At 33.7% G+C, this 20,558-nt stretch overlaps 2 protein-coding genes, 1 non-coding gene and 1 pseudogene across 5 annotated transcripts; all 4 read left to right on the plus strand.

Moving 5' to 3' along the window:
- Window positions 1-5,807: 5,807 nt before the first annotated feature.
- On the plus strand, window positions 5,808-10,537 carry LOC132062792 (2-oxoglutarate-dependent dioxygenase 19-like). 2 transcript variants are annotated; one of them, XM_059455286.1, is made up of 4 exons: window positions 5,808-6,097; window positions 6,818-7,056; window positions 8,718-8,847; window positions 10,045-10,537. In XM_059455286.1, exons 1-4 carry the CDS (start codon window positions 5,861-5,863, stop codon window positions 10,303-10,305), a joined length of 867 nt encoding a protein of 288 aa, XP_059311269.1. In that variant the 5' UTR covers window positions 5,808-5,860; the 3' UTR covers window positions 10,306-10,537. The 2 variants fall into 2 exon arrangements, with proteins under 2 accessions (XP_059311269.1, XP_059311268.1); XM_059455285.1 differs by having other exon boundaries at window positions 5,809-6,097; window positions 8,718-9,045.
- Window positions 10,538-11,746: 1,209 nt separating this feature from the next.
- Window positions 11,747-15,096, plus strand: LOC132064713 (2-oxoglutarate-dependent dioxygenase 19-like). Of its 2 annotated transcripts, none has more exons than XM_059457802.1 (4): window positions 11,747-12,132; window positions 12,466-12,701; window positions 13,836-14,163; window positions 14,680-15,096. In XM_059457802.1, exons 1-4 carry the CDS (start codon window positions 11,890-11,892, stop codon window positions 14,926-14,928), a joined length of 1,056 nt encoding a protein of 351 aa, XP_059313785.1. In that variant the 5' UTR covers window positions 11,747-11,889; the 3' UTR covers window positions 14,929-15,096. The 2 variants fall into 2 exon arrangements, with proteins under 2 accessions (XP_059313785.1, XP_059313786.1); XM_059457803.1 differs by having other exon boundaries at window positions 11,748-12,123.
- A 134-nt stretch (window positions 15,097-15,230) lies between these two features.
- LOC132064714 (2-oxoglutarate-dependent dioxygenase 19-like) lies at window positions 15,231-18,684 on the plus strand (annotated as a pseudogene).
- Window positions 18,685-19,938: 1,254 nt separating this feature from the next.
- TRNAL-CAA (transfer RNA leucine (anticodon CAA)) lies at window positions 19,939-20,022 on the plus strand. Its single transcript has one exon. It is a non-coding gene; the product is annotated as a tRNA-Leu (tRNA).
- Window positions 20,023-20,558: the final 536 nt, after the last annotated feature.

Raw genomic sequence — 20,558 nt, forward strand, 5'->3', positions numbered from 1 at the left:
GAGCTTTAACTATATAGCTGCATAAATAAAATAATAGACTCCTCCTACAATTAAAATATTAGACTCTTCATTTATCTCTATGAAATTAAATATTATATTCTTTCTATTAAACAACTAATTATTCTAGAAAAACAACATCCAACAATTTTTCAAAATAGATAGGAGTAGACAGCTTTCACCAGTTCGATAATTTAGGAAAGGTTTCTAAGAAACTTTGCTCGAATCTGTGGTTAATTAAGTTTTCGTAAATGTTTTGAGACACAAATTACCGCAGAAAATGATACTCATGTAAATACTCTATTTAATCAAACGTTTTACATGAAATTCACTTGATGGAGGGACGTGATGATCAGTCAATCATCAACCCATTAAAGCATGCAGGAAAATGGCCAAGCATGGATGGGGACAATACATAATCTTTTTTGTGGTTTGGATTATAGTATAAAAGCTTTTAGGTTAAAGTTGGTAGGGACTTTGATATTCCCTTGTCAAAATTAGGCGATGGCCTTGGTTTTCTTTTCATTTTTGATTTCTAGCCTGTTTGCCAAAAAAAATCAGAATTGAAAAGTGTTTTATTTTTTTTGTTAAAAAAAATATTTGTTTTAGAAAGGCAAAAGTGTTTTTTCAATTGATGTGTCAAACGCATAATGCTACTCTGCAAAAGCATAAACACTTATTAAAATAAGTGGATTTTGAAAACTTGATTAAAAGGTAGTCAATTTAATTAACAACATTTCGCCTAATATTTTAGTTTCTTACCTCGTGTTCGGTCATATTGGAGCCAAACGAAATATGAATTTGCGCCGGAAGTCCCACATTAGGGGTAGAGGGCTCTCTAACAAAGACGATTTTGTACCCAATAGGGCTCGAACCCAAGATGCTGTTCAGCCAAAAATGCATCATATTTAGTCATTATTGCCTCACATTCTAGTACTTTTAATCGTCTTTTGAGTATTAATTATAGTGATTTGGGCTAATATTATATTTTTACTATGTAAGAATAAAGCGGTGTGAAGATGAAGAGATTTGGAGCAAAATTAAATTAAAGTGGAAAGAAAAAGAAAAGAAAGAAAGAAGGGAGACAAAGAATAGTGGCTTAATGTTTTGGTCATTATTGCCAATGGTTAGTGGATATTAATGTGACCAGAGGATCAATTGGGAGCAACAAGTTTTTGGCGCCGTTGCCGGGGACTTAGAAATTATTTGTTTATCTAGATTAGACTTTTCTTTTTGTCTATTCAAGTTTTATTTTTTATTTTATTTTTTTTGTTTAATATTCTGGTATTCTTCTTGACATGGCATCTTGGAACGAATATTTATCGAATGTTGGGTCTTCATGTTTAAATGATTTGTGTGAACTTTGTGGAGGATCCCACTTAAATTGTTCTAAAATTTGGATCATACGGGATGTGATGTGTGACCCTTCTAAATTCCATGATTGGAACTTTTGTAAATGGTGTGGTGGCCAGTGGAATGAGTGTCCTAACTGTTGTTCTATTCTCTCAAGTGATTTTCACAAGGTGGATGTTGTAAGTGATACTTTGTGGAGGACCCCACTTATGGGAAAATTGTTCTAAAATTTGGATCATACGGGATGTCATGTGTGACCCTTCTAAATTCTATGATTGGAACTTTTGTAAATGGTGTGGTGGTCGGTGGAATGAGTGTCCTAACTGTTGTTCTATTCTCTCAAGTGATTTTCACAAGGTGGATGTTGTAAGTGATACTTTGTGGAGGACCCCACTTATGGGAAAATTGTTCTAAAATTTGGATCATACGGGATGTCATGTGTGACCCTTCTAAATTCTATGATTGGAACTTTTGTAAATGGTGTGGTGGTCGGTGGAATGAGTGTCCTAACTGTTGTCTAGTCTCTCAAGTGATTTTCACAAGGTGGATGTTGTAAGTGATACTTGGCTATTGGTTCGACCTCACCGATTAGAGGTATGGGAGGATTATCTTGATGAAATTACAGGTGACATGGCATACTTCATGGAAAAAAGAACAAAGCTCGGACAAGAGATAGACTAATTTAGCTCAGATATTCATGACCTGCAGGCTCAATTAAATAAAAAGGTTGAGGCGTTTGATGCCCAACTACCTATTATCGTGGATAGTGGCTAGCATGTGGAGCAGATAGAGGAATTCCAACCATTCGATCAGATCTTTGTTGAGGATGCCAATGTTGAGGAAGTGGACAAAAGTGAAGATGTCAAAAATAATGCAGTTTTAGTGTTAGGGCGTATTGGTCCTCATTCTAAATATTTTTCTACATTATGTTTGGTTGACGACATGGAAATTGAGCCCTCCACGCCAATGAAGAATTGTTTAGAAGAGGAACAAGAGCCTTACATCCTGAAATTTGCCACACCGAAAAGGCAAAATGACATTCCTCGCTTAAGGGCCAAGAAACGCAAAATGCGACACCTATTGCTTGGTTCCTTTATTTTTACATCACTGCCTCAGAAGCGTGGTAGAAAATTTGATGCAAAATTAGGCGTGAAATTCAGAAGTTCGAGGTGGAGGAAAAAGCTGATTTACGTCGTGCCGCGACGTTAAATCAAGCACTTGTTGGGAGGTAACCCAGCTTGTATTTTATTTTATTTTTTATAGTGTCACGTTTTGTTTTGTTTTTGTTTTGCAGATTAGGAGAAGTCTGAGTACCCGAAGTTGAAAGGCGAGCATGCCAGACTTTTAAGTGTGGGGTCATTCGCCCCTTGATGTTGAGGATTATACTGCTAGCGAGGCCCTAGAGGGTCTCAGGGAGTATTTCTCACCCTTGCTTTAATTTTTCCTCTATTATACATGCATCGAGGACAATACATATTTTTAAGTGTGGGTGGGGTACTTACTGTTGAGGTCAAGGATGATTATGCCATAGGATGTTTTTTATTCCTTAGCGTTACATATATTAAAAATAAAAATAAAAACTAATAATACTTCAAAAAGTTTTTTTTTGTTCGTTCTTGTATTTTTCTTTTATAACTTTTTTTTCTCTCATTAGCGGCATAGATCATTCACCCTTGGGTTTTCTTATGGCCTCGGTTCTTTCCCGAGGGGGGCCTTTGAACTGGGTAATTTTTTATTTTTAGGATTAATTTTTTAGGAGCAGTAAAGGAGAGAGAAGAAAGACCCGTTTTGACTCGTTTGATACTAGCACATTTGGGCCTGAGCTTGAGTAATACTTTCCTGTGAGTGCTTGAGTAATGAAAAAGATAGCATACTTTCTGACACCTAGCTCAAGGTTGTGACTTTGTGTATAGCTTATTCTTATTTGGTAGTTCATCATGATCCTATCTGTCTTAGAATAGAATTGATCCATCTTGATTGATACTTGTGCCATGTGTGGTGAGGATTTCTTGCATATATTTCATGTTTTGCATCTTAGTCTAGAACTTGCCCTGCATGTTATTGAAGCGAAATAAAAAGTGTTGCTCTGTTTAGAAGATGATTATAGCTAGGCTTTCTTTGATATGTCTTGTAAATTTTTAACCATTTCAGAAATTGTCACCACTAGTTAGCCCTTTGAGCCTGTAGCCTTTTGCAGTTAGCTGTATTTTTGCCTTGATCTTTTTATTGAATCCCTAGTTTTTGCACCCTGCTTTACTTGAGCACTGTAGCTTAGACTGTGATATAATTGTGAAATCTGAAGAAAAGGGATGGTCAAGTGAAAAATGGTGACCAATGATAGCTGCAAAGTGATGAAAAGGCCCTCTTAAAAAGAATGTGACATGAATGAAAAGAAGAAAAAAGAAGGAAAAAAAATTGCTTGAAAAACAAAATGATTGAAACGTTCTTGATGTGAGGGAAATACTTGTGAAATAATTGATGAAGAGAGGACTGAAAAATAAAGTGAAGAGGTGAAATAATGAGAGATGAAGTCTAAAAGTGCAAAGTGCCTAGGGAAGTGTAAGTCAGTATTCTATAGGTTTCCTACCCGTCCCCTAGCTAACATTACAACCCGTTAAAGTCCTATTTGATTCTATTCGAGCACGCTTAATTAGTGGAGATGTACATAATGGGCAAGCCTATGGTTCTTTGTGCATAAATGTGAAATTCTTTGTGAGTGCGAGAGTTGTGCTTTGATGCTAAGTCCTTAATTCACATTCGGTTCTTTGATTTGAGTGTGTGGACTATTTATTCTTGTGAGGGCACTTGTTTCATGATAGATAGGTGATGTTATTAGATTTCTTTGACAGAGTAGGTAAGCAAGCTTAAATTTGATGAGTTAGAGTCTATCTCTGAGATTAGGAGGTTAGAAGTTTGTTGTTTGTTTGTTGACTTGTAAATCTAGCATGATGATCAGGAAGTAGATATTTGATGGTTTGAGTTGCTAGAGGGCCTAATTGTTGGTATCAACCAAAGTGATGGTGTTCCTAGGCTTGATTTATTGAGAGTGGTTTTAGTACTTACTCGAAGACGAGCAAGAGTTTAAGTGTGGGGTGGTGATGTTCGGCCAAAAATGCATTATATTTAGTCATTGTTGCCTCACATTCTAGTACTTTTAATCGTTTTTTGAGTATTAATTATAGTGATTTGGGCTAATATTATATTTTTACCATGTAGGATTAAAGTGGCGTGAAGATGAAGAGATTTGGAGCAAGATTAAATTAAAGTGGAAAGAAAAAGAAAAGAAAGAAAGAAGGGAGACAGGGAATAGTGGCTTAATGTTTTGGTCATTATTGCCAATGATTAGTGGCTATTAATGTGAACAGAGGATCAATTGGGAGCAACACAAGACCTCCGATTAAGGATGAAGGAGTACTTACCACTAGGGGTGTACAAAGTAAACCGATAAACCGCACCAAACCGATAAACCGAGTCAAACCGAGAAAAAAACCCGACTAGTGGTTTGGTTTGACTTGGTTTGGTGTTGGAAAAAAAACCCGACCATAATTGGTTTGATTTGGTTTTAACTAAAAAAAGTCAAACCGAACCAAACCAACCCGACATTACATGTATTCAAATTTTAAAATATTTTATACATAAAAATATTTATTTGTAATGTAATTTATAAATATTTCTTAAATTTTTTTGTAGTTCTTTAACTATTATCATATTATTCAAGCTTGAACTTCGAGTTTTGAATGTCAATAAGTTTTATATCCTATGGATGTTAGTAACTCAAATAAAGTCCAACTCAAATAAAATCCAAACCAAAACTAACTCAATACTAATACTAACAAAAGAAATTCAATTTACCACTAGGAATGATAATAATTTTGGATATCTATTCTTCAGTTTTGCATAATCTATTTAGAGAGTGAAAAAACATAACTTAAGTTTTATTTCTTTGTCATGTGATTAATACTTATTAGCCCTACTTATTTTAGCATGACTTAGTATTTTTAGATTATGGTCATTTTCTTTATGGCTTGTTAATTAGCAATATTTATTTTGACCGAATTTATTAGCTTTTGTTGAATATTTTAATACAATGTCATCACTCTTCTCACATTTTGTGTTATTTTCTTAAGAAACACCTTAATTATATAATTGTATCTTACTAGAACTAAAGAAATATTTGAAGTAAAAGTTATATGTTTTGTATCAAGACTATTCCGAAAAAAACCCAAAAAACCGAGAAAACCGAATAATCCGAGAAAACCCGAGGTTGAAAAACCCAAATTTTATTGGTTTGGTTTGGTGTATAAATTTAAAAACCTGACGCAATTGGTTTGGTTTGGCGTTTAAAAAATCCAAACCAACCCGGTCCATGTACACCCCTACTTACCACTCCACGAATTGTGTGATATATAACTAATTGTATGACCATAAAAGATTGAACACCTATATATAGCTTCCGCTTTGCAGCTACTACTCCTAACACATACTACAAGACATCAGAAATATATAATTAATGGCTTGTGAAAACAAAATGAAAAGCGTGAAAGTAGTAGCTGAGTTGCCCAATCTCAAAGCAGTGCCTTCTAATTACTCTGTCGATCACCATCATAACTCATCACCAGCCATAGACAGTATTGATGATTCATTACCCGTCGTTGATTTTTCCCTCCTTTCCTCAGAAGATCCTCATCAACACTCCAAAGCCATTCAGGACCTTGGAAGAGCTTGTGAACACTGGGGATTTTTCATGGTACGTCTATATATATTACTAATACTAACTAGCATAGGTTATTTAAGTTACTTGGGCTCATAACTTTTTGTTGCTATTGTATTAGTTGCACATGCCTGATGAATAAATTCAATGGCAAATTTGACCATGAAGTTTTCTTCTTTAGAAGGCTTTTATGGGAGCTTGCCCCCAATTAGTCTCTGCGCCTCCTTGACTTCTCAAGATAAACTAAGACTGGTCAGCTAGAGTATAGCCGGATGGAGCTCCTTTTGTATTTAAAGTGTTTTCCTAATAGCAACGCGTCACGTCGATAATACAACTTAGAGTAAACAAACAATTCAAGGTCCGAGCCTTAACACGTGCTTGGTTTATAATTTCAACCAGGGGCATGCTTGAGTTTTTGAAAAATTTGTTCTTAAGTATGCCATAGTAATTATATGTGCTATAAAAGTTTCAATTAAAGGTAAAATTAAACGTTTAGAGTTATATTGTTCCAATAGACCATGACATGGTTTATAAATTCAACTAGGGGCACACCTGAATTTTGAATCTCAAGTATGCCATAGTAATTATGTGTGCTATAAAAGTATCAATTAAGGGTAAGAATAAAAGTTTAGAGTTGATTGTTCGAACTATCAAAATATGCCATTCTTTTTAGAAGATACTAAAAAGAAAATAGTGTCATGTAAACTAAGACAGTATATAGTACTATAATTTTGTCTGATAATTGTGTGAGTGCAGGTGGTGAACCATGGAATAGCAGAAAGTTTGATGAAGGAGTTGATTGGCGTGGCAAATGAGTTCTTCTTGATGCCAGAGGAGGACAAGTGGCGCTACAAAGGCCAACAAGTGTTTGATCCCATAAAGTATGGCACCAGCTTTAATTATACTTCAAAGGAGACAACATTTTACTGGAGAGACTACCTTAAACTCTCTGTTCATCCTGCCTTTCACTCCCCTCACCAACCCAAGAATTTCAGGTAATCTTTGTTATCTGCTTCTCATAAATTTCACGTTTGTATCGACAAGATTTTATGAATATCATAAGGGGTCCATCTGATATATTCCATGCAATCACTGACCGATGGACAGATAGATTACGAGGTTTAAAAAATCAACCTAAAGTTCAATGACAGAGAGCACGTTTGGATTAGCTGCAAAAAAAAAGTGGCTTTTAAGCATAAGTGCTAAAAGTTATTTTATAAATAACCAATTACGTGTTTGGATAAAAGTGCTTAAAGGATTTTTAGAAGGGTAGTATTGGAATTAACAGAAAATATAAGGATAAAGAAAAGTTGTTGGTTAAACCAAAACGCTTTTGCCAAAAAAAAACAAAATTTAAGGTACGAAAGAACTTCTATTTTTGGCTTATTTTAAGCACTTTTTAACTTAATTTAAATTGTTTTCTATTTTTGTCAAACACTCAAATAAATTAAAAATGACTTATAAGCTGGTTTGACCAACTTATATGCCAATTCAAACAGGCTCAGAGTGGATATATACACTTGTTTCCTTAAATAGTCCATGCGTCTTTATCTATGTAAAGTTGGGATAGACAATACTCCCTACAGCAAGTGAACTCTTTGAGAAAATTATTCACTCCTAAGAAGTAAAAAGTGATTTTACTAATTTATTCTTAATCAAATGTCTTGAAAAAGAAGCAGTTTTTTAATTGTGTTTTAGTTATTTAAAACTTCGTTTATTCAATAATGGTAAAAGTGAAAGATAAAAATCAATGCTTTCTTAATTTTGTGGAATATCAGTTATTTTAAAATAAAATAAAAAGATAAAAACATTGGAGATGATGCATAGACCACAAATCAAATATAACAGAAATTATTGATCGAGGTAATGTCTAAGTCTAAGGTGGGCTTAGTGAATTCATCTGTCAATGGGTCACTCATGTCTGGTGTTGGGCCCGTGCGACAGCGACCATTTTGTTCCTTCCCAAATCAAGATGGGAAAGTTACACATTCAGGGGTTGTTGGCTGTTAGTTAGAGTTACGCAGGATTAGTAATACAAGAATTAATTATGAGTGAATTTATGTGGAAACTAGCAATTAGTTAGGTAGGGTTTAGTTATTTATATATCAGTTGTCATGTATTAATCATTCTATTTTCTATCACGTATTACTGTATAAAGTAATACATAAATTTCCTCATAACTTATACACTTATTTGCTGTGCGGATGCAAACCAAATATCATATTAGGTGTGTTGAATTTTATACATAGTAAAAGAATGCTACCAAACATGGTACTCCATCCGTCTCAATTTATGTGATATAGTTTAACTAGGCACTAAGTTTACGAAAGAAAGGAATACTTTTGAAATTTGTGGTCTAAAACAAGCCGTAGATACTTGTGTAACTCTAAATCATTTCATTAAATTAAAGGTAAAAGAGGAAGTTTCAAGTTAAACTATTTCTAAATATAGAAATGTATCATTCTTTTTAAAACAACATTAAAAAGAAAGTCGTATCACTTAAATCTACAGACAGTATTACTTATGCCGAATTTAATACATGAATAACTTAGCTGGCTAGCCAGCAACCAAACGACCCCTTAGGTTCGGCAAAAAATATTTTTCCCAATCAAGATCTCATTACATTAGATATTCATTTTGTCGTTTAATTTTACAGAGAACTTGTATGGGAGTATTGTGAGAAGTGCAGAAAAGTGACAAAAATGTTACTCTCAGGAATATCAGAAAGCTTAGGATTGGAAGAAGAGCTGATGAGAAAATCCCTGGATCTGGACTCGGGTTTCGAGGTATTTGTTGCAAATTACTATCCAGCATGTCCACAGCCCGAACTTGTAATGGGCCTTCCACCCCATTCAGATTTTGGGCTTTTGACCTTACTCATTCAAAACGAAGTTGGAGGATTACAAATACAACACAATGGAAAATGGATCAACATCAATCCCATTCCCAACTCTATTTTGATTAATACTGCTGATCACCTCGAGGTATAATAAGAAGGAAAAAAAAGAGAATTATTTCTTTTATACTGCAGTATTACTTAGTATTATATTTTAGTGATTTTTACACTTTTTTTTTTTTTGCGCGGATTGGCCTTCCTTTGGGGTGGTCTTTAATTTTGGTCCTTCAAATCGGTGGTCTTTAAGTTTTGCCCTTCGCGTAATACCCCGAGATTGTGGGTTCGAACCCCCCAAAAAAAATAAAAATAAAAAATCGCAAGTCAGAATTTCGCAAGGCCTTAAGGTAAAATTCTGCCCATGCAAATTCTGTCTAGGCCTTAAGGCAGAATTTGCAAATTCTGTCTTGCGAATTTTTTTAAAATTTTTGACTGAGCTGGGGGTTCGAACCCGAAATCAAAAAAAATTTAGCGAAGGGCAAAAGTTAAAGACCACGAATTTGAGGGACATAAATTAAAGACCACCCCCAGCGAAGGACAATCCTGCAAATTGCCCATTTTTACACTACATAGTGGCCCAACAAAGCCCACATAAGAAAATAACCTGAATCTTTATTTTTAACAATTTTAATCGGTATGCAATCTATAATTAATGATAATCATGGAATTATACACTTGTTGTCCTTGTTATACATTGAATATGCACCGACAATGACTACAAACTATTACAGCTAGGTGGGTTAATTTTTTTAGCTGGCTGTCTAAAAATGAACATCCACTGTACATAATGATTACACATTTGTTATACACTGAGTTTGTACTGGCCACCTTTACAAACTATTACAACTAGGCGGGTGAATTTTTTTTAGCCAGTTGATTATACACCTTGTTATACACTGAGTATACCGGCTACAACTACAAACTATTACGGCTAGGTGGGTGAAATTTTTTTAGCCAGTTTATTATACACTGGCTACAGCTACAAACTATTACGGCTAGGCGGGTAAAACTTTTTTAGCCGCTTATCTAGAAATGTTAAACATGCCTTCATTTACTATGTGCAATGTGATATCTTCTTTTTTCTTGACAGATATTTACCAATGGGAAATACAAGAGCGTTTTGCACAGAGCAGTAGTGAAAAAGGTGCCAAGGATATCAATAGGCATTGCTAATTGTCCAGCTATGAATGCCACAGTGAGACCAGCTGCTTCACCTTTGATCCAAAATGAAAGGTTGCCACCACTCTATCTTCCCATGAAATTCAGTGAATATGTGGAGATGCAACAAACTAAGCCACTAGACGGAAAGTCCAGCTTGGATGAAATCAAGATTAAATTAAAACAAACCTGAAAAATAAGACCTTGTCGACCACACATTAGTTATTTCATTTAGTTTAACACATAAAGTGTTTATAGGGTGGTCGAAATCTGAATTTTTTATTACATTTAGTACGAAAGCTCAATAGGGACCAAGTTCACTAAACTTGTCTCTAGAAATATGTACTCTTTAAATTTAATCGTCATTTAATACCGATGTTGCAATTAAAAAAAAAGTATTGAGGTGTAAGCAATCTCTGAAACCTTCTGTTTTTTTTTTTTTTTTTTTTTTTAAATAACTTTGGGTCTTTCAATGAGGCTAGGCTGACTTTCTTATTTAAGTTACTGTAATTGGGAAAAGCCCGTTTCAAGCTTATGATTAAGGGGTCGTCGGGTAGGATGGATTAGAGAAAATAATACATGTATTAGTTTTTGATATTACTAATTTCTTGTTTGCTACACTTTTTTAACCTATGTATAACTATGTAAATATTAGTTATACACCCTCTTTTGTACTTCATAAAAATTACAAGAGGATGTGCAGAATGTGTACTTAATAAAAATATCACTCAACACATCTTGAGAAATTCTAAGAAATATCTATAAGGAACTAATAAGATTTCATGAACAAGGAAAGTAGAAAATGTTTTAAGGGCTAGTGACGAAAAATAATAAGGAGGACAAATTCAGACAACCCAAAACGAAAGAAAATGCACAATCCAGCCTTTGAACAATGTCTTGTTAAATCTCAATGAAAATAGCCAACAGTTATAGAGGAGAGGAAAAAGTGTAATTAAGAGGTGTAATTAAGAGAATTAAGAGAGTGGATTTTTTATTTTTTTGTATATAGCACATTATTTTAAAATGAAGAAAAACTTCAAAAAATAAAAAGATAAATGGGTTGGGTCGGTTAAACGTTTGGTTTTCTAAAGAAATCGGGTATTTAAAATTAAGGTGGGTTATTAATTTGATTATGAACTTGACAAGTGTCTTTCCGTTAAAATTCAAATCAAATTTGTGTCAAAGTGTAATGGGAGGGGTATATTTGGACCGAAAGTATAATGACAGGGATATATTTGGACCGAAAGTATAACGAGGGATATTTGACCCTTTTCTGATATACAGGGTAATATTTGACCCTTTTCCGTTTTTATATTTTAATTCTAGAAAGAAAAAAAAGATCTTTATTCAAAAAAAGAAAACTCTTACCGGAAAGTATTACATAAAGGGGTTATCGTTCTCATTTAATATGTGAAGGAGATATTATTTCCCAACCCTTAAATATTAGGGGAGTAAAGTGGGATTCACTCCAATTTTTATCTCCCATAATTTTCAGCCTACCTTATTGATCATTGAACTACATCCTTTAAGTACACGTGAAAACATTTTATTTGTTTGACATTTGAATTTGTAAATTCAGTTCTGTTTATATAAAATATGATAGCTTTCTCTATTTAAATAATGAAATCCACAAATGCACTTGTCATTCAATAAAATATCTGGCATAAGTTTTGTTGCTAGCTGTACTTGAAACATAACAAAGTTTCTCGATAAATGTCAATCAAAGATAAGAACAGCACAAATTATCAAACACCGGTTTCAAGCTTCAGTAACAGAGATGGAGAACATAGTTCAACCAGCCAATATCAAACAACTTTCTGAATTTCCTTTAATTCCTTCTAACTATGTTCACTCTTCTTATAACAACAATTCCTCTGCCACTGACCCTGATGATGTTTCAAACTCAATCCCCATCGTTGATTTTTCTCTACTCACTTCCCATGATCCTCATCAACGCTCCACAGCCATCCACCAACTCGGCAAAGCTTGCCAAGATTGGGGCTTCTTCATGGTTGTATCAGTTAAGAGATTATAGCCTGTTTGGTCAAGCTTTTAAATTTTTCAAAAATATTTTTGGCGACAAAGCAGTTTGTGTTTGACTAATCAATTTAAAAGGCACTTTTAAGCATTCGTCAAGCTTTAGGAAGGTGCTTCTATACAAAATACACCTATTTTTTCTACTAGCCGAAAACACTTATTTTCTCTTAAAAGCTTAGCCAAACACTTCACTTTTTTAAAACAAGTTCTTTTCGCCCCCAAAAGTTTGGTCAAACAGGGTATAACTTGTGTACTTAGTGTTTTTTGATTTGTTTTGTGCAAAGAGAAAGAATTACTAATATTTAATTTAGTGCAGGTAGTGAACCATGGCATACCAGAAAAATTGATGAAGGCAGTGATTGATTGCACTCATGAATTTTTCAACTTGCCTGAGGAAGAAAAACAGGAGTTTGCTGGGAAGCATGTGTTGGATCCAATAAGATATGGGACTAGCTTTAATGCTTCTAAAGAAATTGTCTTCTTCTGGAGAGACTATCTCAAGGTCTTTGTTCATCCTCATTTTCACTCCCCTACCAAACCCCAAGGCTACAGGTAATTCGTCTATTGCTAATCATCTGTGTGGAGTTTTCAAAAATCAGAGATTGCTTTTTGAATTGCCCAAAGTTATAATAAAAGAGAATACTCCCTCCATCCCATATTATTTGTCCACTTTCTCCAACACGCCCTTTAAGAATTCATAAATAAAAGTGTATTTTTATTATATTATTCTTATCTCTCGCTAGTTAATTGCACTCTAAGCAATATTGGTTACTTTAAAAAATAATTAATGTTAAGGGCAGAGTAGAAAAAACTTAATTAATTCTATCTTGATTTTTGTAATTGGATAAGTATTTTGGAACGAATATTTATAATAATGTGGACACCTAATATGGGACGGAGGGAGTATAATGCTAGAGGCTCTTACCTTATCTGGAAGCTAAGTGTTTGATTAACCTTATAAATCAACACATTTTGATCTTTCAATATGTGTGGTAAATATTTAAAGTGTTTATAAGTGAAGTATTTATACACCAAAATCAGCCAAAAAAATCATAAGTTGGTTTTAAGCACTGATAAAAAAGAAAATTACTATTTTATCATTAAGATTTTTTCTAATTCCCAAAATATCTTTTATAAAACAAAATCACTAACTTCCTTTCCATTCCATATTTGGTGTTTATTCCTTTTCTTACAAAAATACTTTTTAAATTTATAACATTTTATTAAAAAAAGAAGAAGCATATTTTACTCATTTTATTAAAAAAACTGTTTATCAACATTTTTTTCACCAAACACTTCAACTGTTTATTATCAGTTTTAACACTTCTATTCAAACAGGTTCTTATTTATAAAATCAATTTCAGCACTCAGGAGTGCTTATCAACTATTTACAAATAACCCAAACGGGCTCTTAATAGTGTTTGTCAATCAAATTTAACTTATATAAATAGACAACTAAAAAGTATACACTGTTATTAGTGTAGTGTAGCAAGTAATCTACCTAATTTACCGGTTACTAATTCAACTATTTATGGACTATTACTTTAGTTATTTGTTAAAAAGGGCAGTCCGGTGCACTATGCTCCTGCTATGCGCGGAGTTCGGGAAAGGGCCGGACCACAATGGTCTATTGTAATCTACCTACTTTAGTTATTTGTTAGTGACTCAATAATGTTAACTGAATAGGGATATTACATCGGAATATACTCAGAAAATCCGGGAAGTGGCAAGAAAGTTACTATCAGGTATATCTGAAAGTTTAGGGCTTGAAGAAAGTTTCCTGGACAGAGCACCAGATTTGGAATCAGGCCTTCAAATATTTGTTGGAAATTACTATCCAGGTTGCCCTCAACCTGAACTTACAATGGGGTTGCCAGCCCATTCAGATCATGGCCTTTTAACCATTCTCATCAATAACCAAGTTGAAGGTCTCCAACTTCAGCATCAAGGCAAATGGCTTCATGTTAAAGCCCTTCCCAACTCTCTCTTGGTTAACACCGGCGACCATCTTGAGGTAAATTCATGATTCCTTCCCTGAGAGATGAATTGATATATTTATTAAATCTGTGCAGCTTCCGCATTGTTAAGGCGGTGCTTTGATCAATTGAACTACAAGCCTAGAAAATTAAGTGTACAACACCACTTAGTTTAAGAATATATTTTACTAATACTACTCCCTCCGTACCATATTACTTGTGCACTTTCCTTTTTTTAAAAGTCAAACTATAAAAACTTTGACCTATATTTTGAGATCTATTTGTTCACTTGCAACTTGTAGTACTTTTCATGTAGTTTTTGAATATCTAAATTATAATTTTAAAATATTGAACTAATCTAATCAAATTTAGTTCAGAAGATTATTCGACTTGACTCTCGGAAAGCGAAACAGAACAACTAATATGGAACGGAGGGAGTACTATTTATGGTTTGTCAATGTCTAGGCTAGTCAAGAGAATTTATAGTGGTATAAAATAACAAGTACCTTACCGTTAATGGTATGGTTTAACATGTTTCTTTGGTCATATGGTAGATATTCAGTAATGGGAAGTACAAGAGCAATGTACATAGAGCAGTGGTGAACAACAAAGAAACAAGGATATCAATAGTTACAACCCATGGTCCATCACTGGAAACAGTTGTGAGCCCAGCTTCCCCACTGGTAGATAAAGACCCAGCAGCTTATATTCCAATGAAGTACAGGGATTACTTGGAGCTCCAACAGAGCAACATACTTGATGGGAAGTCCTCTTTGGAAAGAGTCAAGATTCCAAATAATTGAGTGTTCTTTTTTTACCCTTTCTTTTCCTGGGAACTGACCTCTTCTTTCCACGTAAAAGATGAGATTATTTTCTCATATTGATTATGGAGAACAGAGGTGGTATAATGGAACAATAATGTTATAAATTCAAACTGATGTACTATAGTTTAAATTGTGATCTTTTAATCAGTGAACGTTTTAGCGGGGTGGATACATTAATTTGTTGGCAGCGGACTCGAACTGAATATATGGCTTTTATGGCTTTCAACTCGGACTATATATAAGTACGTAACAAATTAAATATGTACACCCATGTTGACTATAAACTATAAATCAATCAGTCTTACCACTTTTGATGAGATTTTATATAAAAAAGACGGGGGCTTTGCTACGTGTTTGATAACCAAAATGAATATATGTCCAAAAGTCATTATCGGATAGGACTGATGCTAGTAAAGTGGACCATACCATATCTCCATGTTCTCATATGTGTCCATGTTGATGACTCATAATGGTTAGCTATTATCTCAGAAATATTGTAGCCTGTTTAATGTACTACTATATTTTTGTTGTAGTCGAACAAAATGTAATACATAATGCAGATTCTTGTAGCAAGTTGCCTTTGGTTCACTTTAATATTATAGCTCCTAAAAGAATCTTTATTTGACTCGATATGAGTTAGTGGTCTTTTTATATCAATAGATTACAACGAATTGCGAGCATACATTGTCCTTCAATTGCAAGGATTTTCAATAAACCGATTGAATAACAATCATCACTACCACAAAGGCCTGTTTTTGTTTTTATTTCTATAAGATCTCCATGACAAGTCCAATTCAACTAGTCAATGTGAAAAAACTAGCTGAATCGCCTGATCTTCACTTCATACCTTCTACTTATGTTCATTCTTCTTATAACAATTCGTCTACCACGGACCTTGATGACTCAAAGTCAATCCCCATCGTTGATTTTTCTCTACTCATCTCCGATGATCCTCATCAACGTGCCAAAACCATCCACGACCTCAACAAAGCTTGTCAAGATTGGGGCTTATTCATGGTGCGTAGTATGATAGTACAATTGAATCGTGTTAAAGAGGCAAATTCAAGATTTAATTTTATAGGTTCTAAATTATAAGCTAGTAAATGGATTTTGAATTTAATTTTTATACATATTTAATATATTTCTTAATACAAATATAAGATCTAGGTGTTTATCGAGGTTGTGCTGAACCGATATCCACCGATCATGTCATCCTTATATTATTCTTCGGGGGCGGCCCTACATTGGTGCAAGAGGATTCAATTGAACCCGCTTTGTCGGAAAAAAATTCATATATAAATTATTCAAGAAACTGTTGTATATAATATAGACGAATCCACTTGACACAAACATGAAACGCAGCTCAATGGTTCAGCGGGTTCATTTTGTTGCAGATAGTTCTGAGATCTAGAATTGCCATAGCAGTGAATTCACATTATTTGCTTTTAGTTTTTTTAAGTCATCAAGGGTCCATTAATTCATTGCTCATTAGTCTTTTTTTTTGGTCAAATATTACTCATTACACAATTCTAGTATATCCCCATAATGTTCTGTTTAACTTATTACTAGTTTCTTCCATTTATTGTTTTTCTTTTAAATTTAATATTTGAGAATTAACTTCATGTAAATAATACTACTTCTTATTTCATTTAGTTTAATGCTTCTGTAATACATGAAGTTACATCTTTGTTCTTCTTCTTCGACATCCATGAAGGTTAGGTTAGTTTATTTTTATATCTTTACTGTTTTAGTTAATTGCGTGTTTATCTTCTTATGGTCTTTTCAACATTTCTATATTGTTTTTGTTATTAACTAGTTATAAGAGTAAAACATAGAAATTTAAATTGAAGAGAAAATTTGAGTCTGATATATAGATATTTAAAAATTTTGTATGTGTGTGTATGCGTGTAACGTATATATGGAATTTATATAGTACAAAATACTGTTGTTTAATTGATCTAACTATTTATTTTACTACTAAAAGAACGCGAATTTTCAACGAATTCTCCCCTCGATATTTGGGATTTTCGATGAAAAGTTTGTTGAAAATGTTTTCGATGAGTAAATTTTGACGGAAATTTGTGGTTTTATACCAGTAGTATTTACTTTTAGAAATAATGACACCTCAATACAATATTTTTCAGGGGTATTACGGAAATATACAAAAACATAGTAATCCCTACTGTCAACTACCATTGTAATTTCAATATTTATTTGAACCCGCTTGAAGAAAATTCTATATCCACCATTGTAATATTCTTCCAAGAAAATATCAAATTGGAGTGCAAAATGCAGGTAGTGAACCATGGCATATCAAAAAGTTTGATAAAGGCAGTGATTGATGGAACCCATGAATTTTTCAACTTAACAGATGGAAGTAAAAAGGGAGTTTGCTGGGAAGCATGTATTAGATCCTATAAGATGTGGAACAAGCTTCAATGCCTCTAAAGAAAATGTTTACTGCTGGAGGGACTATCTCAAGGTCCTTGTCCATCCTAATTTTCACATTCCCAACAAACCCCAAGCCTACAGGTAATCCGTCCATATGATATTTAACTTATATACAAGTGCAGTCATATAAAAAACTAATTTACACTATCATCGTATATAACTTAATCTCATTTTTAATAGTGATATAGTGTCGAAGTATTGTGAGAGGAGCCGAAATGTGGCAAGAAAGTTACTAGCAGGCATATCAGAAAGTCTAGGACTTGAAGAAAGTTTCTTGGACAAAGCCTTGGACTTGAAATTGGGCCTTCAAACTTTTGTTGCAAATTACTATCCACGTTGTCCTCAGCCTGAACTAGCAATGGGGTTGCCAGCCCATTCAGATCAAGGCCTTTTAACCATTCTCATCAATAACCAAGTTGAAGGTCTCCAACTTCAGCATCAGGGCAAATGGATTCATGTCAATGGCCTTCCCAACTCTCTCTTGGTTAACACCGCCGATCATCTAGAGGTAAATTTTCTGAATAATCATCCGATTGCTCACCTTATGCTATGTTACACGTACACTGTTTCAACTTTTTACATATGCATACATAGTTCAAGTCGAAATCAATAGGGGCAGCTTAACACATGTAATGTGTGTAGGTTAGTCAGGAGTATACATAGTGATTAACACATTAAAATGTATACAATCACCTTTATTTGAAGGCTCAAATTTTGGATGGTGGAATTGTTTTGCAATAATAACTTGCTAATAATATATTATTGATGTGGTTTATTTTTCTTTTACATAAGATTTTTAGCAATGGAAAGTACAAGAGCAATGTACATAGAGCAGTGGTGAACAACAAAATAACAAGGATATCAATTGTTACCTTTCATGGGCCATTACTGGAAACAATTGTGAGCCCAGCTTCTCCACTGCTTGATGGTGACAACAGCCCAGCAGCTTATGGTCCAATGAAGTACAGGGATTACTTGGAATTGCACCAGAGTAACCAACTTGATGGAAAATCCTGCCTGGAAAGAATCAAAATTACAAAGAACTGAGTGTTTCTTGTCTCTCTTTTTTTTTTTTTTTTTTCCGAGTGTTTGTGATATATCACAATTTGGGGTCTTCAAGTCCCTTCATTCCGTTCCAATTTATGTGATATAATTTGAACCACACGTTATTTAAGAAAAAAATGAAGACTTTCGAAATTTGTGGCCTTAAACATGTCATGACATTTGTGTGGTTAAAAAAGTTTTTCATTAATTGTGTAATGGGAAGTGTAAAGTTAATTGTTTTCAAATTTAAAAATATGTCATTCTTTTTTAGGTGGACGAAAAAAGTATTTCACATCAATTTGAACAAAAGGAGTACTTGTCGTCATTCAATTCAAAGACGCGCTGTTATCTCTATATTCAAATAAATCTTACTTAGATTCTTAACTCGATCAATAGAAGAATTAGTAATTGAAAAACATAAAATCCACTCCATTTAATTTTGATAAGTCGGAAACTAGTAGCAATAAGTCGGGAAGTTACTTTTAAAAATAAAAAAAAATAAAAAAAATCCGCTCCATGATGTAATGTTTTTTTCAACAAACTTAGTTTCTAATATTTTGGGCCATATTTTGTTATAGTTATAGTACTCATAATATTACCTTGAAAAGTACTCCCTCCGTTCCATAATAAGTGGTGTTTTTAATTTATGCACACCTCTTAAGAAATTGTCATGACTCCTAAAAAATTATAAGTTTTTTTACTAACATACCCCTAATTAATGCCTAGAAAAAAAAAACTACTTAATAATTCTTGATGATAAATAAGGGTAAGTTTGAAACAACAAGATCAATTTTTTCTTGAAATTCTAAAATACCATTATTTTGAAACAAAATGAAAAACCTAAAACACCACTTATTATCGAACGGAGGGAGTATTAAGACTGCAATTTAGTTTGGCATGTAGGAAATCAATAAAAGAAATGATATCCATACTTTGCGTCACAATTTTTCAAAAAAGGTATGATAGTGGTCTTGGTAAATACTTACCTGCTCCTAATATTTATATTAAACCAAATAATTTAAACTTAGCAATTAAAAACTTAAAATGAGAATGAATGTCATTTAATCATAATTAAGTGATAATAATGTGTATATAAAGGAGAGATATCTTGCATTCAATTGCCATTTCTACTTTGCCAATTGCCATCAAACATTGAAGTTTAAGGTGCCGTTTGGCCATAAAAATTATTTACTTTTTTCCTGAATTTTTTTTCACTTTTGGGCGTTTGGCCATAAATATTCCGAATACAACTTCAGAATACCAAAAACTCAAAAAACTTGTTTTTAAAAAAAAAAATCACTTTTTTACAACTATATTTCACCAAAAACTACAATTTCAAAAACTATGGTCAAACACAACTCCAACTTCAAAAATTCCAAAAAAAGTGAAGTTGTTTTTGGTATTTATGGCCAAACGGCACCTAAATTGGACAGAGTATTCTAGTTACGATTAAGAAGTAATTAGAATATGTGGCTAGCCGGTCTCATCAAACAAGTCAGGATGGCCGAGTGGTCTAAGGCGCCAGACTCAAGTTCTGGTCCTCGTGAGAGGGCGTGGGTTCAAATCCCACTTCTGACAATTTTTTCGAATAACACAGCCTGTTTCTTTTCGTTTTTTTCCCCCCCTCTCTCTGCCCATCTGAGTAGAAAGTTAAAAACTTCAAAAGTATTTGTGACGTTAAAGAAGGCAGCTAACATCTAATGATGATTGCTGCAATACCACTTCCTCACGCCACTATATGATGATGAATAGGCCTTTCCTTTTAGAACAACCCTTCCTTTTTTTTGCTTCTCATCTAATCTTTCGTGCTTCCACAAAGTTAAAGTTGTTCATTGCAGTATTTGAAAAGTATTTTTTTTTTTTTTTTTTAGATTTGCCCGGGTTCGCCTTGGGTGGGACATTTGCAGAACATCCTGAGTCTCACGTGTGAGGCTTACGCTTCAAATGTCCGATTATACGTCCTAAACAGGCTTGCCTAACGCTCAGCGTTCGGTACCGCCCAACAATTCTTACGAAAATTAGGTGTTGATTTCTCAATTAGCACTGTTGACCTTCAAAATTCTTCAACAAATGAATGATAAAAGTTCTATTCATCTGTAGAAATATGAAGGTTG

This window comes from Lycium ferocissimum, chromosome 7 (assembly GCF_029784015.1).
Source record: "Lycium ferocissimum isolate CSIRO_LF1 chromosome 7, AGI_CSIRO_Lferr_CH_V1, whole genome shotgun sequence".
Lineage (NCBI taxonomy): Eukaryota > Viridiplantae > Streptophyta > Magnoliopsida > Solanales > Solanaceae > Lycium > Lycium ferocissimum.

Bases quoted from the DNA above. Each gene is read 5' to 3' on its own strand.
- LOC132062792 (XM_059455285.1), top strand. From the start codon at position 5,861: ATGGCTTGTGAAAACAAAATGAAAAGCGTGAAAGTAGTAGCTGAGTTG. The intron at 6,098-6,817 runs GTACGTCTATAT...GTGTGAGTGCAG, and splicing joins AACACTGGGGATTTTTCATG to GTGGTGAACCATGGAATAGC. The intron at 7,057-8,717 runs GTAATCTTTGTT...TTAATTTTACAG, and splicing joins CACCAACCCAAGAATTTCAG to AGAACTTGTATGGGAGTATT.
- LOC132064713 (XM_059457802.1), top strand. From the start codon at position 11,890: ATGGAGAACATAGTTCAACCAGCCAATATCAAACAACTTTCTGAATTT. The intron at 12,133-12,465 runs GTTAAGAGATTA...AATTTAGTGCAG, and splicing joins GCTTCTTCATGGTTGTATCA to GTAGTGAACCATGGCATACC. The intron at 14,164-14,679 runs GTAAATTCATGA...GTCATATGGTAG, and splicing joins ACACCGGCGACCATCTTGAG to ATATTCAGTAATGGGAAGTA.